This window comes from Toxotes jaculatrix, chromosome 9, assembly GCF_017976425.1.
Source record: "Toxotes jaculatrix isolate fToxJac2 chromosome 9, fToxJac2.pri, whole genome shotgun sequence".
In the NCBI taxonomy this organism is placed as follows: Eukaryota; Metazoa; Chordata; class Actinopteri; family Toxotidae; genus Toxotes; species Toxotes jaculatrix.
Genome location: NC_054402.1, coordinates 6,285,159 through 6,300,539, shown reverse-complemented (window position 1 = coordinate 6,300,539; position 15,381 = coordinate 6,285,159). Strand labels below are relative to the sequence as shown.

Below are 15,381 nucleotides of genomic sequence, written 5' to 3'. Positions count from 1 at the left end.
ACTTTCCATTTTGGGGGACAATTAAGTTTGAACCTCTGATTTGTTCAGCCTTCAATTGATTCTGTCGATAGCACTCAGCATACAGGGGCGGGGCTGTCTGCCTAAGTGGAATACCCCTCAATTTCAGAGCCAATATGTTTTATTCAGTCCACTGCTCTAGGGCAATCCAAAGGTATTGGTGAGTGAGAGTTGCTTTAGTGACATCTAAAATGTCTATGATCTGTGATTTTAAAACATTTTGTACCTCTAAGCTGTTTTGGTCGTCTATACGTAAAATTGCTTACATGTAAATGTCCCAGAGAGCTAGCTGTTGTAATGTCACTGTCTTGTTCATTCACAGCCATATTAAGTCAACCTGGGTGATGTGAAATGGCTCCATGAAGCTGTGCACCACAACATCGCAGAATAAAGCGTGCAACAAATATTTGTTTTCTGGCAGTAGGGGACAACAGATGTTCAAACCGTCCCAGGCCACAAGGTTACCAAATATTGAGATCAATGTTTTCCCCTCTGACACCTGACTGAAGGTGAGGAGAAAAGCAGAAGATTCAAAGGACGTGAGGGGGGTAATGCTGTTTTTCTAATCATGGTTACATCCAGTTTACAGTGCACAGAGGGGGCAGGGAAACTGAAAAGGTTTGAGTAGAGATGAGAGAAGCGGTGAGAGAAGCAGTTTTAACTCTGGGCTCTGTTCCAAAACACAGTGCACAGTGAGAGTTTAATGGCATACATAGTTTGAAAATGATCTTAACTGTGTGCAAAAAAAAAAAGAAACGGCCTGTTAGCAGATAAAAGCTGAGTTTTATTCAAAACTGTTTATACACATTCATATTCCCTGAAAATGGACTTTTTCCTGCAATAGTACACATTATAAAGTTCAATATTAAAGTTTATACTCTAATACACTTGGTTGGCGGCTAAAATAAATTAAACATTGTACCAGAGCACAAAATATAAGAGCTGTTGAGTGCTGTGAGGAGTCAGAGCGGTTAGAATGACTGAAGGAAACTCATAAATGGAGTGACAGCAAGAGCAAACTTGTATGTCTCATTTTTTCCCCTGATGAATACTCGAATCGCTTTAAGATTGCAGCCCAAAATCTTACGATTATCCCTATCCTCCATCACAGACCTCTGAGTTGTCAGCTGTCTAGTAAAATAGCTAAAGAGTGATTCAATCATCATGTGTCACTTTCGCATGACTGGGTGAGTGTCTGCTTTGTAAACCATAAGTTATTTCACATTCCTGATCAATGTGGCAGAAAAGAATCAGCACCTTTACAATATAACACGTCTTTTAATTGAGGCTTAGAATATAATGTTTCCACTATACATTTGCTACCTGGTAACGCAGAAAATAAATTGCATGTCTTCCAACAATTGGATATCTAGCAATCCTTAAATACTGTTTATTGATCGAATGTCACCTCTGAAAAGGAGGTTTAATTAAACTCTTGGTTCACTCTCACACCCACTCTGCTTCCTCTAACAAAGAATAAGAAATATTTTCAGCAGCTAATACAAGCAGATATATCAGTGATTGTACACAGGAACAGCTGGCACATAACTTAAAATGAAACAATTTTGTATTGCACATATTCAAATTTACAGTATAGCAATTTATTTTAATATTAAAGGGCTCAGGAACACTAAAGTAGATGCGTGGTGGATATGCTGTACAGTATGTGCCAATGTAAGAGTGACAATGCTGGCAGGAGGCAAAGTGATACCAATCATGGTAATGCTGCCAACTGAGCTGAAAATCTTTGCAAGATAATCTCATTCTTCTCTCATTAAAAATACATGTATTTTGTGAAATTTTTAGCCAAAACAAACACTAAAATAGGAATATAGTTCATACATGTATTTTATGAGGGTTGAATAGTATGAGAAAGTCAAAAAGGTATTTATGACTACACAAAACATCTCAGTCATTTAAATGTGTGGCGCTTCCTGTCTTGTAAAGTTTATTCTCCCCAACATGACTTGTAAATTCTTGTGCTCTGATTGATGGTGCTTATGCCAAGTCTTGGGGAGACTGGGTGATTCTTTGCAAGAATGTTTCTAATGAGAGGGAAGGAAATGACAATGAATAAATGATGCTGATAGCTTAAATAAATCCATTTATGTGGGATTCTTGGGTGTTTATAAGAACAACTGTGCCTTTTTCAGAATTTCCTGCTGGGGTAATCAACATGAATAGCTTCCTGTCTTTACAGAAACAGCTGTATATGAGGTTGACACAGTGGCTTTCCTCATGACAAACATTAAAGCAGTCTTATCAGTTTTTACAGTCTGGTCAGTTGTGCAGGGCTAAAGGATTTACAAACCAGAAAAAAACAGATCCTGCTCAGAGCCTTGCTAATGATGTCTGTAGCAGCGGGTCTGAGGAGGAGGACTGCAGAGAGGAAGGACAAAGTCCTCACTGATAAGGAGGTTGGAGAGATACTTGAGAAACTCTTGTCCTCCCTTCCTCTCATTCCCTCCCTTTTGACTCGTCAGGACTCAAGTATTCACTTCTCACTCATTAGCGGCTGCTGCCCATCGCTCACTGGACCAAACTGTTTACCCTCTCCTGTCATGACAATGACTAGCACCCTGTTATCAACGTCTGCCCTAGGTGGGGGATGACAGTTGTGATGAGTTTCCACAGAGGCAGATTAAGCGGCTATGTTCGGGAAAAAGTAGGCCAGCTAATTAGCTGCAGCTCTCAGGACACTGGGAGTGGGCTGTTTTTCACCTAGACAGAGAAATTCCATAAATGACAGGAATGTGGTTGAAGAAGAGGGACTGGAATATCTAATACGAGTGGGAGGAAAAGAGAGGTTGACATAGAATAGAGAGAAACAGAGGAAAGAGACAGATCATCCTGTAAAGCTTATTTTAGATTTCCTTGCTGCTGCCCTTTACAGATGCACTTTTGACATTTGTGAGTTTGTGAGAGGCATCTTTGTAGTGGCCTTTCCAGAGAAATAACAGGTGTCACCACCTGTGTAGACTAAATATAAGAGTTCATCTTCTGTATGAAATATGTGTGGTTTTGGTTCAGTCATTGGAGCTGCACTGATAAGTTGTTGCACAGTATTTTCTGTAAATGGAAAATGGACTGCATTTATGTAGTGCTTCTCTTGCCTTATCGAAGATACCAAATAAACTGATAACCAGTTTATTCGGTTATTCACTCGACATGAAAGTAAAAGGGAAGAACAGGGAATGACAGAGCTGAACTCGATGTTAAAAGCAAGAATTCCTATACAGTAATCCCCAGTTTCGCAACATTCGATAGGGTGCCCCTGCCTCACTTCCTGTGCCTTTCAGTGACTGCAGAGGAAGAGGGGGCGATGCATTACATACAGAGTTTACGTCCTGCTGATAGACGCCTCTGTCCACACCGAGCTCAGGTGTCGTGTCCTCCATACTTTCTCCATCTGTCCGGCCTCCTCCTTAAGCCCCTCTGAGGGAGTATGAGAGAGTACAGAATTTAATGTGTCACACTGGCTTCCATTAAATGTTTTACTGCCCTGAATAAAACCGGATCTGCTGTTTATGTCTCCGAGAGCTCAGGTTTTTATAAACGTCTCCCTGTTCCATGTATCATATTAAAGCCACAGGCTTAAATAGCAAAAGCAGTCATAGTTGGTGTCGCCAGCATTTAGAGTCTATTCGTGCCACAGTCTGTACCTGCCACATTTCTGGATTCTCGACAGGGATTTTACTGAATCTTTACTCACTAGCCATATAACCTTTTTTGGTAACTGCATGGGTATTATTCACTGCTGAGCGGAGTGATGTGCATTGTTGGACAATGCATCACTGTGAGAGGTCTGTCACTTTTTCAGCATAATGTGATATTGGGTTGTGTGTATTAAAGAGTCGAAGGAGAGGAGGGAAACAGGGATATCTAATAGATCTATGGACTCTTTGTCATGCTGGAACTGAATCTGTTAAACTTGCTAAATAAGAAAGTAATATTTCAGTGAATGTTAATGCACATGTAGGGATGTGTTTATGAGTTATGAGTGTACTGTAGTGGGCTGTGTGTGTATGTTTGTGTCTGTCACTGTATTGTATAGAATGATTGTGTCAGTGTGTGTGCCTATGTGGGTGTTATTGCCAGGGATAGTGCAGAGCAGAGCACAGCTTAATATCTATGTTTGACATAGAGGCCCATTAATAAGGGCCTGATCCCAGCCAAGTGACAGGACTGCTGACAGAGGAGGATCATGGGGAAGAATCATGCCCTGCTGAGGGAGCCTGGGCTGCAGGTAGGCCCATTCTGCCTTCCCCAGGTGTCATTACGGATGCTGGGGAGGGAGCAGGGGAGGGAGGGCCGCTACTGACATCTACATTAATCACCCCTCCACACATCACCCCACCCCTCCACACCCCGCCTCCCCCCATCTCCAGCTCCTAATCATCCCCTCACAGAGACCCAAACCCAGTAAGGGGATACTCAGCCATGAAAGATATCCAGCTAAGAGCTCCCCAAATACCACTCTGATCTGATCGTGAGGGATGTTGCTACCTGAACCTCTGACCTGGCACACAATTAAAAACACTTTCCTCTTTCTCCCAGAGACATGCAGGAGAAACAGCTTTGCTGAAACTATGCATTTTGTCATTGTCTGCGTGTGATTCATCGTTTAAATTTGAAATTCGCCTTAGTTACATGCAATTAAAATGCAGGAAATGCCTCTGCTGGAATGTGTAGTCTCCAAACCCCCATAGTATGTGCTGCTGTTGCATATACTCCTGTCTGTCTCATAGATGTCACCCTCTCCGCTTGGGGACCCCCTATTGATCCTCAGCTCTGCTATTATCTACATAAAAACAACACTGCAACACTTTACGTTCACATTGCTTCACTTGAACGTGAACTAACAGATATAAGATTCTTAGTCATTAACAGGAAAAGTTATAAGGTGTTGTAAAATAAGGGTACAGCACTTCATGTAAAGTGACCAGATTAACCCTTAATAAACTGCATTTGTTTGTTGAGGGGTAAGCTGCTTTTTTGTTCACTTTATGCTAACAAGAATTAAATTAAACTCCATTTTAACCAGAAAAGTCAATGGACTTTGGGAATCAACTTGACCGGCTGAAGTCATGTCGCTTGAGAAGTGGGTGAGGATGGATGTGGGTCAAACAAAACAACCCTCCTAATGAATGGCTCCACCCAGGATCCATCAATGAACAGATGTTCTGAGAACAATAATGGGAAATTATCTGATTGATTATTAGTTTTGATCCAATTAAAGACACATAATTGCACAAGAATGTGACAGTAATTGTGGCATGATTAGTTTAGGTTGAAACAAATGATCCATTTCAGCATCTGGTGGTAAACTCAAATTGTCTTTGCAGGGATGGAGAAAAAAAACTGCATATGAAACGGTTTTTCTCCTCCATGTTTTTAATATCTTTGTTTTCATCTTTGTTGTGGATGCAGCTGTTACAAACCACCACTCATGTTTTCCCTTCAGTGACGTCACAGTCATTTGTGTGTGGTTACACCTCATCTGCATGTTGTCTGTTTTCGAAATGAAAGAAGTAATCAACCCAGAAAACCCTGTTTGTCAGTAACATTATGAATGTCACCCTAATAAAAGATCTGTGACGTTCTTCCAACAGTGGAATGAAGCATAAGCTCATATTATAGTGTCCATGGCTTAACCCCTCCATCTCATTTTTATGTAACATGCCTTGCCCTGAGCAAACACAGCCTCCCGTTTAATTAAAATAAATCCACTTTCAGCTGATATTTAGAAACCCGTGGAATATCACTGCCTCTACTACAGTGATTGAAAGTGGGGAATAAAAGGGCTGGGCTGAATTACACTCTACTTACTTTTCCATCAACAAAGCCATACACTCAGTTGTTTATGTTTGAAGTGGGCTTTTCTTCTTAGTAAATGACCTTTCTCCAATTCTCTTTTTTTCCCCTCTTTTATTTCCCTCAAACCTTCAGCAACACTGATGACACAATAAATTTCTGTTGGCTGTGTGTGTGTGTATGTGTGTGTATCTGCGTGGCCGTCCGTGTGCGATTGCGTGTGTGTGTGTGTGGTTACACGCATCTGGCTGAATCTAGGACACTATGGAGGCACTGAGAAGACAGCATTTGCATGCAGCTCACAAACATATTAGAATATGAAGACAAATCACTGTGTCTGGCCAGCTGACAGCACTGCCTGCAATGGGAGCAGGCTAGCAAACTTGCAACATGTCGCACTTCCCAGTAAGGCCTTTATAGGGCAAGCTTGAACATGCAGCTTGACAAACAAACCATGAGCAGTCAAAGCTATTATTAAATGCAATAGAAGTGGTTCCCCTTCGCCAAAGCCATTCTGTCATGGTGTTAGCCTCTGTATGTTTTATTGGGAGAGTATGGTTTTCACAGACATCTTCAGGGCATATACTGTTAGTTTTGAGGGCTCACTTTCATGTAAATCATAAAACAGGAAGACTTTCAGGTTGTGCTCCTGTTCGTGTTTGTCCAGGGGAAAAAAAAAGGGGGGGGGGGGGGGGGGTACACGGCTTCTTAGACAGTAAACTATAGTTACCATGTATAGTAGTGATTTCATTTTGATGTATGTAACTATGTGTTGAAAGAGCTCTCCTGGTGTGGTAACAAATCTGCTTGTTTCTGCTGCTGAAAATAACACAAAGATTCGTGTGATGGGATAGTTATATATCAGTCATATTGCTTTAGAAAATATTTCCCTTGATGACTGCATATGCTGTCTCCTTTTTTGCCACTGCTTGATAGGAGAACGATTAAAAAGCCTTGAGAGAAGGATTGCTATAGCTGATGCCAGTAGGGGGAGCTCACAGCTCATAGCTCACTCTGTAGTAAACTGGTGAGACTGTAGGAACGGGATTGCTGGGCACCGGTGCAGACCCCATACACAACCTCCCTCCATCTCTGTACATCAACATAGATTAGATCCTGACTGCTGTATCCAGTTATATTACTTAAATTTGTCCATAATTAAATATTGGATTTTAGTCATGTTTTTTTTCTGTGTTCTGTTGTCTGTCTCAGCACACTTTTCCTGATAAAGACGTGTGTGCAAAATTGTAATGCAGAGAAGTCTAATCTTGGTGCAGAGGCTTGGTCAATCAGTCATTGATTTTTGACAGAGATCATATTTACAATTGAGCTTCAACATCTCAATACATGAACACGTACTGTTTAGCATCTTCAATTCAGAAGCGAGGCCTAAATAGTGAATTCCATTTTTTTTTAAATCACAGTCTGCATTATTACTTTTTTAAAATGAATTTCTTCCTTTAAAAAAACAGTCTTGTGCTTATCATATTCTCCCTTAATGCACCTCCTATACATACTGTTGCCAATTGTTGTCCAGTAATGTAATTGCGAATAAGGCTATCAAGGCTATTAAACTATCTGGATATTTTCAGATAAAAAAAAATGTTCTCCAGTATTCGCCAGTGTTCAAATTGTGTGGTAAACTGTAAAGATTTATGTGAGGCTGCTAATAATGCTGAAACTAATGTGAAACTAATATGTGTAATAAAGACTTCATGTGGGTTTACCATCCACTCCACTGCAGCAGTGTCTGTGTCCTGTAGAAAAGGGGGTAACATAGTCTGTAGCTTCATTTCTCATAACTTTAGTAAGATTTGGACTGAGATCCAAGCTCTCCTCGACTTTCCTTTCCCTTCCTTCTCCTACCCTCTCTCCTTCTCGCTGCTGTCTTCCCGTGCCGATCCGTGTTCAGTGCAAGTGTGTCAAGCTTTCAGTGTGGTGGTCTGCGGGCTGTGCCGGGTGCGCAGAGACCGTGCGCTCCTAGCGGCAGCGCTGTTGAAACCAAAGGACAGAAAGATAGAAGGAGGATGTTGAACTGACTTGTAGTATGACTGTACAGTTACAGCGCTATATCCCAGGCTAAGCACATGGGTCTTCTGGGAGCTCATTCCCTTTGTAACAAAACAACTTTTTGGGAATACATTAGGGCTGAAGACTGGTTTGCAGTCAGAGTATCAGCGGAGCCATGTGTTGAACTGTGGAGACATCGCTGAAGATTTGAAAGGTGCCAGAGAGGCGTCTCAAGGAACCGAGGACCTGCGGAGAAGTGCTCAGCCTGAACGTTTGTTTTCCAGTGTGGACTTAAATTTCTCATCTTCTCGGCTCTCTGGGCTTCACCTTCTACGTTAGGGCGTCTTGGAAAAATAGCAGAGATTGTGGATGAACTCACGGGGCACGCAAGAATAATACTCAAAGACCGAGAGTTTGGTTTCAAGGTCTGGTGGATATTTACACCCCGAGCAGCTCCGGGTGACCTAATGTTAAATGGATCCTCTCTGTTTCTGGACATTGAAACTGGCTTTGGTCAGTAAGTAGGACCTCTCCGTGACTCCCAGAAACACGGAATAGACTTGGCTGTGATTTTGGACATATTTTTTTCTGCAGTGAATTCGAGGATTTGCGCGCCCGCCGTGGATGTTTAATATGCTAGTATGGGTCCGCTAGCGTTCATCCTTGTTGGTGGATTACTGTATTTTCAAGCAGATGGTAGGTTGCTTAACGTTTGGTTGAGTAAAACTTCTTCTTCCATTTACTAAAAATATTGCTGTATGTTTTGCACAGACTTCGCCAAACACACCCCGCGGGTCGCCACTCGTCAGTCTTGCCAGGGTTGATTTGTAAGCAGTGCTGTACATTTATGCTGTTGGGCTGACTTACAAGGAAAATATTAATAAAAAAAATAATTTACATATATATTTAATAAATTCCATTAGCTTTGATGATTAAATCATTTTATAATTGGCAACTATAAAGTTGTTATCACGGAAAACTGTTGATAACGAATCTTGATAACTTATCTTACGAAAATGTGATTTTAAAAAAATTTTATTGCACTGTCTCAGGAGTTATTGTCCTTTGCCTGTTTTTTTCATTCATTAAATTTAAAGTAATATATGAATAAGCAGCTTAATTCAACTCCTCTATCCACTGCATTGATTGCCTTTCAGGTTAAAAGTAGAGCAGAGATGACTTGACGTTCTGTTTTTTTTTAGTTCCTATGCAACAGATAAAACAGCATACAGTGTCTGCTTTAAGTTTTGTTTGAATATATGCATATTAAGACAAAAGAGGACCAGTTAGAAAGTGGTTATTGCATGTTTTTTTTTTCCTCTCTCTCTCAGAGACTGATCATACTACTGTAATTGTAAAGCAGATTCAGAAGATCTCTGAATATGATTCTCAGATTCTGTTGCACTGGCTACAGGTTATCTCTCTGCAGAGGCGGAGAACATTGTGTTGAAAGATTTGGGAATAATGGCAAATAAATCCCTAACACTTTTGTGGTTTTAGGTGACGCAAATGAAAGACAAAGTAGTCTAACACAAGAGAGGGTAGTTCAGACCAGTGGACAGAAGGTTCACTGGCTTTGGAGTGTTTGTCAAATGTGTTATAATACTACTCCCTACCTCTGCACTGTAGTAGACAGTACTCCTGGGGTCATTTCACTTTAGGATTTCAGTTCAGATGTGCATTGTAGTGTAAGCCGGCTTAAAACCAGGCTGGGACAGTGCCCCAGTTTATTATTCCCATTCGTTTGATTAAACTTTAATAGTGGTGATCTTGATGATTGCAAATGAAAATGATGTGTGTTTAATGTGTGCAGCCAAAAGCTTCAGCTCCTTATGTCCAGTCTGCCGCTGGCTGCTAAGTCAGCATTTCTTTTTTATGATTTTACAAGGCTTACTGGGAATCACTGGCCTACAAGAGAAGTGGTTTAATGGGGAATTGAAACAGCCTCAACTGCAGACTTAATGTGATGACTCACATCAATCACCAAAGTAGAGGGGCTTAGGTGACAGAAATCGGGATTGGGATTGGTTCAAACTGGAACTGGACTGATGGGAGGGGTGAAGACGTTGTACCTTTAAAATGCATCTGAGTTCATTTTAATTCAACTTCTGAATTGGACACACCTTTTCACAGCTGTCTCTCTATCACACACACAAGTCTGCACAGACAATGAGAGGTTCATAATCATATAACAAGGAAATAATCCTCCTGACCAGTCATATACTGGGACTTTATATCAGCACATTGCATGTTGTGAGTGATGATTCACACTTAGGTTTGCTTTGTATTGTTTGTACAAGTTAGCAGTATGTTAAGCCAAGGTTTTGTTGCCACTGAATGCAAGAGCCTGCAAGGCCCCATTTTTCTTTTCTTTCACCTGTCAGCTCCCGCTTTTGTTCTTCACAGCTGCGAGTTTTGGTTCTGAGGCTTTTTACTTCAATCCTCATGCCTTCTGTAGTTAGCAAATCAAGTCCCCTGTCAGCTTGGATTTGAATATTTTTCTTTCTTTTACCTTTTTTTGGTGTCTTTCACTCTGTTCAGCCAAACCCACTGGTTGCTAAGCAGTGGCTGATGGCATTGCTAGCTGCCCAGAGGGAGAGGGTGCACATCTCCCTGGGAGCAGTGGATCTTCCCAATCATTTGCCTGTCACCCCTCTTACCCCCTTTTCCTTGCTCTCCCCCTCCATCCCGGCATAACTCACCCATCACCCAGCCCTTTTCAGAGGTAATCTGAGGGTCCTTAGAGAGGGAGGAGCTTACTCTAAGAGTCCACTTAGGCAGACAAAAAGGTCTGGAGTTGTATTCACTGGGCAGCATAGCCAACAAAGCCAAGCCTTGTGAATGGCGTCAGTCACTGTTTAGTGTGCTGTGATTAATACTGCTAGTGTGTAAGGCAAGGAGAGAAAAGGTGAGGTGGAGATAGAATAGGGGAAGAGAAAGAGTGTGTGATGGGTGTTGCCTGGGCTGGAAGAGAGGGGGGATTGTTTTGGGACCTGAGAGAAGTTTGTGCATCTAAAAAAGACAGTGTGCAGACTTTTTTTTGACAATCAGGTTGATTGAGATAGGAGATATTTTCAGGAATACAACGGTCAGCTGCTGTCTGGTTATCTCTTAAACTCCACTGTGCTGCTTTTGAAGCTGGATTAGAAGATGCTTTGCATAGTGGACATGCACTGCTGACCCTGTGCTATTCTGAGATCTCCCGCATGCTTGTGTCTGATGTAGGAGCTGGTGACATCACGTCCATGCTGGGTCACACGCTGAGAGGTGCTGAATTATGGTCCAACTTAAACCTGTCTTTGATGCTGTAGATGGTGTACAGCTCTCTATCCGCCAGCAGGGCTGTGGTTTCATATATGCTGAGTCAAGAGAAACTCAAACCCAGAGAGAGTTTGTGTGTGTGTGCTAGGGAAAGAAAAGGGGGAGGGAGAGTGTAATCAAATATAACATTTCTTTAACAACACAGTCTTTTAAAGGTAAATGTCTAATATGAAGCTTCATTACCAAAGCACCTTGGAAACTAACAGTTCAGTTGATGGTCATGATTGAATGAGAAAGATTTAAAGTACTAACCTATAATGAAAAGTAATCCCAGATTAAAATAGTCTAAGTGAATGTTGAGGTAGGCTGAAGTCGTTGTGCAAGAGCCATTGAGATGTCTTGTCCCAAATGTGGCTGTTCTGCTTGAGTTGGCTGCGTTTAGGCAGTTGTATTGTATTTGTGATTCATTTGCTGGAATGGAGTTGCTGTAATGATGAACCCTCATCTACAGGAAGCTCTTCTCTACTGTCTCCCATGGTCTCATCACTGTCAAGGAAGCCGCTTTCCTCTACATCAAAGAGCACTACTGTTTATTCTCTGATTAACATCAAAATGAGTGGTGTAAAGACAAGAGGACATAAAAGTGGTGATCATAAGAGGAAGTGAATGAACAGGGAACAAAGAAATGGGATGAGGTGAGGACACGTTAAATGAAAATCAGCTTACAGGTCCTTGTGTGTGTGTGTGTGTGTGTGTGTGTGAGTGAGTGAGTGAGTGAGTGAGTGAGTGAGTGAGTGAGTGAGAGAGAGAGAGAGAGAGAGAGAGAGAGAGAGAGAGAGAGAGAGAGAGAGAGAGAGAGAGAGAGAGAGAGAGAGAGAGAGATAAGTGTTACTTGACCAGTGACATGGGCCTGTCAACTCCTATGATATTTTAACAGCCAAGTGTGGCTACTCTGTGGATCGCGTTTCAGCAGCCATCACTCCACACGTTCAGGATAGTACAGAATATATTTTGAGCTCTGCATGCTTCTTCTAAGGTAGAAATACTGCTCTGTGATCACTCAAAAATAAAAGGATTCACAGGTGTTTCAAATTCTGGTGTCATGCTGGTTAATGCCTTTACTTTCTATAGTGCAGAAGAGGGAGAGAAAATGTCAGTCTCAGACAATGCACATGGCTGGTTCTGCTGTGAGACCAGCAGAATGCAGGGGAGGTAATACCACTTTTCCCTGTTTTACCTCCGCTTTATTAAGCATCAGCCAGGCATATCCCTGACATTTACAGAGCAGAAAAAAGTCTAATGCCTTGATGCTTTTGCCTAGAGAAACAAAGGCAAAAGTGGATGAGAGAATACTGTACTGTACTGTGTATATTTCCTCATATGATTTATATTTCCAAACTTCCTTGGCCTCCTCTTCCTTTCTCTGTCTCACGTACACACATGTACTATCTTTGCACAGCTATCTTCTGTTGGCAGTGTCCATGAGGGTGGAATTCAAACAGTGAGGGGGTGGTTGTACACCTGTGATGGAAGTATAGTGGGAGTGTGTTTGGAGGTAGGGATGGGGGAGGAATGATATGATGAATTGAGCATGCTGACTACGAGGTAAAGCGAGCGGTTGGGACCTTCACCTGTCTCACACACCTGTACTTACACAATGCACACCTGTGCTTACCCCGCAGGGCCCCAAGACACACACATAATCCTTTCTCTATTCTGTGTTTACCACACAGCCTATTAAGAGTTTGAGGCAGGCCTGGAGACAGAAAACATTGATCTAATTACTGTCATATAATCCCTGATGATTAGATGATAGTGAATGAACCCTTATTGATCAATAGCAAATACCTGCCTTTGTGTAGGACAGCTTACGCAGTTGCAGTGTGGATGTGATGAACATTCTTATCTCCACAAAACTTGATTATCTTAAGAACAAGCCAAAATGCAGACAGGAAGTCAGGACTGGGCACAGCACAAGCCTGTGATGGCTTAAACTCCCTGGTTGTCCTTATCAGTGTTTTTGTGTTGCATGCTGCACTGAAACGTTGTGTTTTGGGAAGCATCTAATTACTCGGTATGCCATTGCCCTCACTCTGCCCTCTGGCTGGCTGTCTTGCAGCAACCTTCAGATAGAAGGGAGGAATGTCAAGGTTGAATTACTCGGATGTACCTACAACTATATAACTAATGGGTGCAAGCCCACACACACACACACTGAAAACACACAGAGAAGAAAGGAGACAGCACATAAATGCACATTAGCTGAATGGAAAAAAAATGTCACTTATATATGCTGTGTTAAGTCACACCCTTGTTTATAATTGGACATACCTGTTTATGTTATATTTCTAGCCATGATCAGTCTACTATCGCATCTACTACCACATTTCTTCTTGTTTTTCTTTTTTGTATAGCAAACCATCTTATTCTTCAGTGTCAAGAGTTTGTGTGACACTTGTACCTGGGCTGAGTGTCTCACCAGTGTCTTGAGAGATGAGGTCAGGCCTGGTGATAAAAATGCATGAGCTGTCTCTCTGTGTGAGATGTGTGAAGATGGACAGCCAGAGCACAACACTCAAGCACACATCCGTCACACACAGCAGCAGTCCAGTGCAGCCGTAAGGCGGTTAAGAGTGGTGGAGCCACTGAATAAGTGTCTTGTTCCACCATCTCCATCCCTGGCTCGGTCTGTGGATCACCCAGCCATGACAGCTTGCTACCTTTTCTTCTCTGTAACTAACTTCGAGAATCTAAACTGATGGAAGAACATAGACTCCAACCTATATGCTATCACTTACCAAACCAAACCAAACCAAACCAGTGTTTTAGTGTGGAAGCTGTAGTAACCTAGAGGTCTTCTGAGTGGCTAGCTGTGAACAAGCTGCTATCTCCCTACATGTCAGTGAGGGTATGTGAACATCTTCTGCATAGCATAACGCGGGAGCACTGTTGATCCCTTTTATGAGCTAGAAATATTGTATATTATATTATTGTGTTATTTTGCCAGGGTATGTACGATGAATGTGATATGTTGTCATTGTTTTTGGTATCTCTCTTCTACATTTGTAAGTCCTTATTTGGAAATAAGACACAACATTCCCTGGCGGTGTTTTTCCCCAAATAACCTTGAGTGTAAGCCGTTTTTCTATGTGCTAATGTATGCTGTGATATGCTAAATTATGTTTACTAACATTTCAGTGGCAGAAAAAAACGAGCCAAGCTGCCTGATTTAACTGCATTCTCATTTTAAGACATTTGAAATATGATCACATTAATATGCACATAATAATTTGATTAGTAATGAGGCCTGTATTTAAGTGCTGTGGGAATCTGTTCTTGTTGTGTTCCTTGCAAAAACCTGGCACCACACTGCTTTGTAAACCGAGCCACCGTGACCAGGATTGAGTTGATTTGCTGTATATAATGGCTCCTGGTGAGACCGGCTTTGTGGTTGAAGTCTCAGTGTGGAACGTGGCACGAGCCAAGTGTCACAACCACTGCGGCAGACAGGGGAAAAAAAACCCTTAATTGTATCCTTGAACGTTTGAACTCTCCAGTTTCGCTTCCCGGATGGTGATGATTTTTTCTGAAGATCTGCTCACAGGCATTTGTCACTGAGAGGCCCAGTAACACCCAGCCACTGGTAGAATTATGAAATGTAGTGGGTGTATGCGTGTGGATGTGTTTGTGAGTACTATTTATAACCATCAAAGCCCACTGTTTTTTTTGTGTTAGCATGGATATATGGGCCTGAGTAAATTGAATGAGTCCTTCATCCACTTACTACTGGTACCCCTGACCCCGTAGCCCTAAGCAAGACCAGATGAAATGTCCCATTGAATAGAAATTTAATAAATCTAATCTTGAATTGCTATGCTGCAAAAAACACAAACAGTGAGCTATAAGGGCCATTTGATTACCTTTCACTGCTCTCTGAGTCCATCACTCAGAGGGTTTGTGGTCACAGCTCTTATTCCCCATGTTCACATGTGGGGCTAAGGGCCACTGGAGTGGCTGGAGGTGGTGACAGCCCTCTTTGACAAGCAGGGACGCTGCAGTGTCTTCACTACAGGTCAGCACCCACAGCACACCTCCAATCATCTCTCAGCACAGAGCATCATAGACACCTGAAGGCCTTCTCCTCCACCCTCCCCTCCCCTTTGCCTTCATTTCTGAAGCAATAAAGCTCTTATTTATTTCTCCATGTTCAATCTGCAGGGGCAGCTCAGCAGTGCAGGTAAAGAGATTACAATGCTTGAGGGAGAATCAATTGATGCC

General features: G+C 42.0%; 1 protein-coding gene across 1 annotated transcript in view; it reads left to right on the top strand.

The window, feature by feature from the left end:
* Positions 1–7,934: 7,934 nt before the first annotated feature.
* Positions 7,935–15,381, top strand: part of robo2 (roundabout, axon guidance receptor, homolog 2 (Drosophila)) — a 157,378-nt gene continuing 149,931 nt past the window's right edge. The window contains exon 1 of the mRNA XM_041046277.1: positions 7,935–8,538. Coding sequence (XP_040902211.1) covers positions 8,484–8,538 — 55 coding nt within the window. The 5' untranslated portion in view covers positions 7,935–8,483. The remainder of the gene's footprint in view (positions 8,539–15,381) is intronic.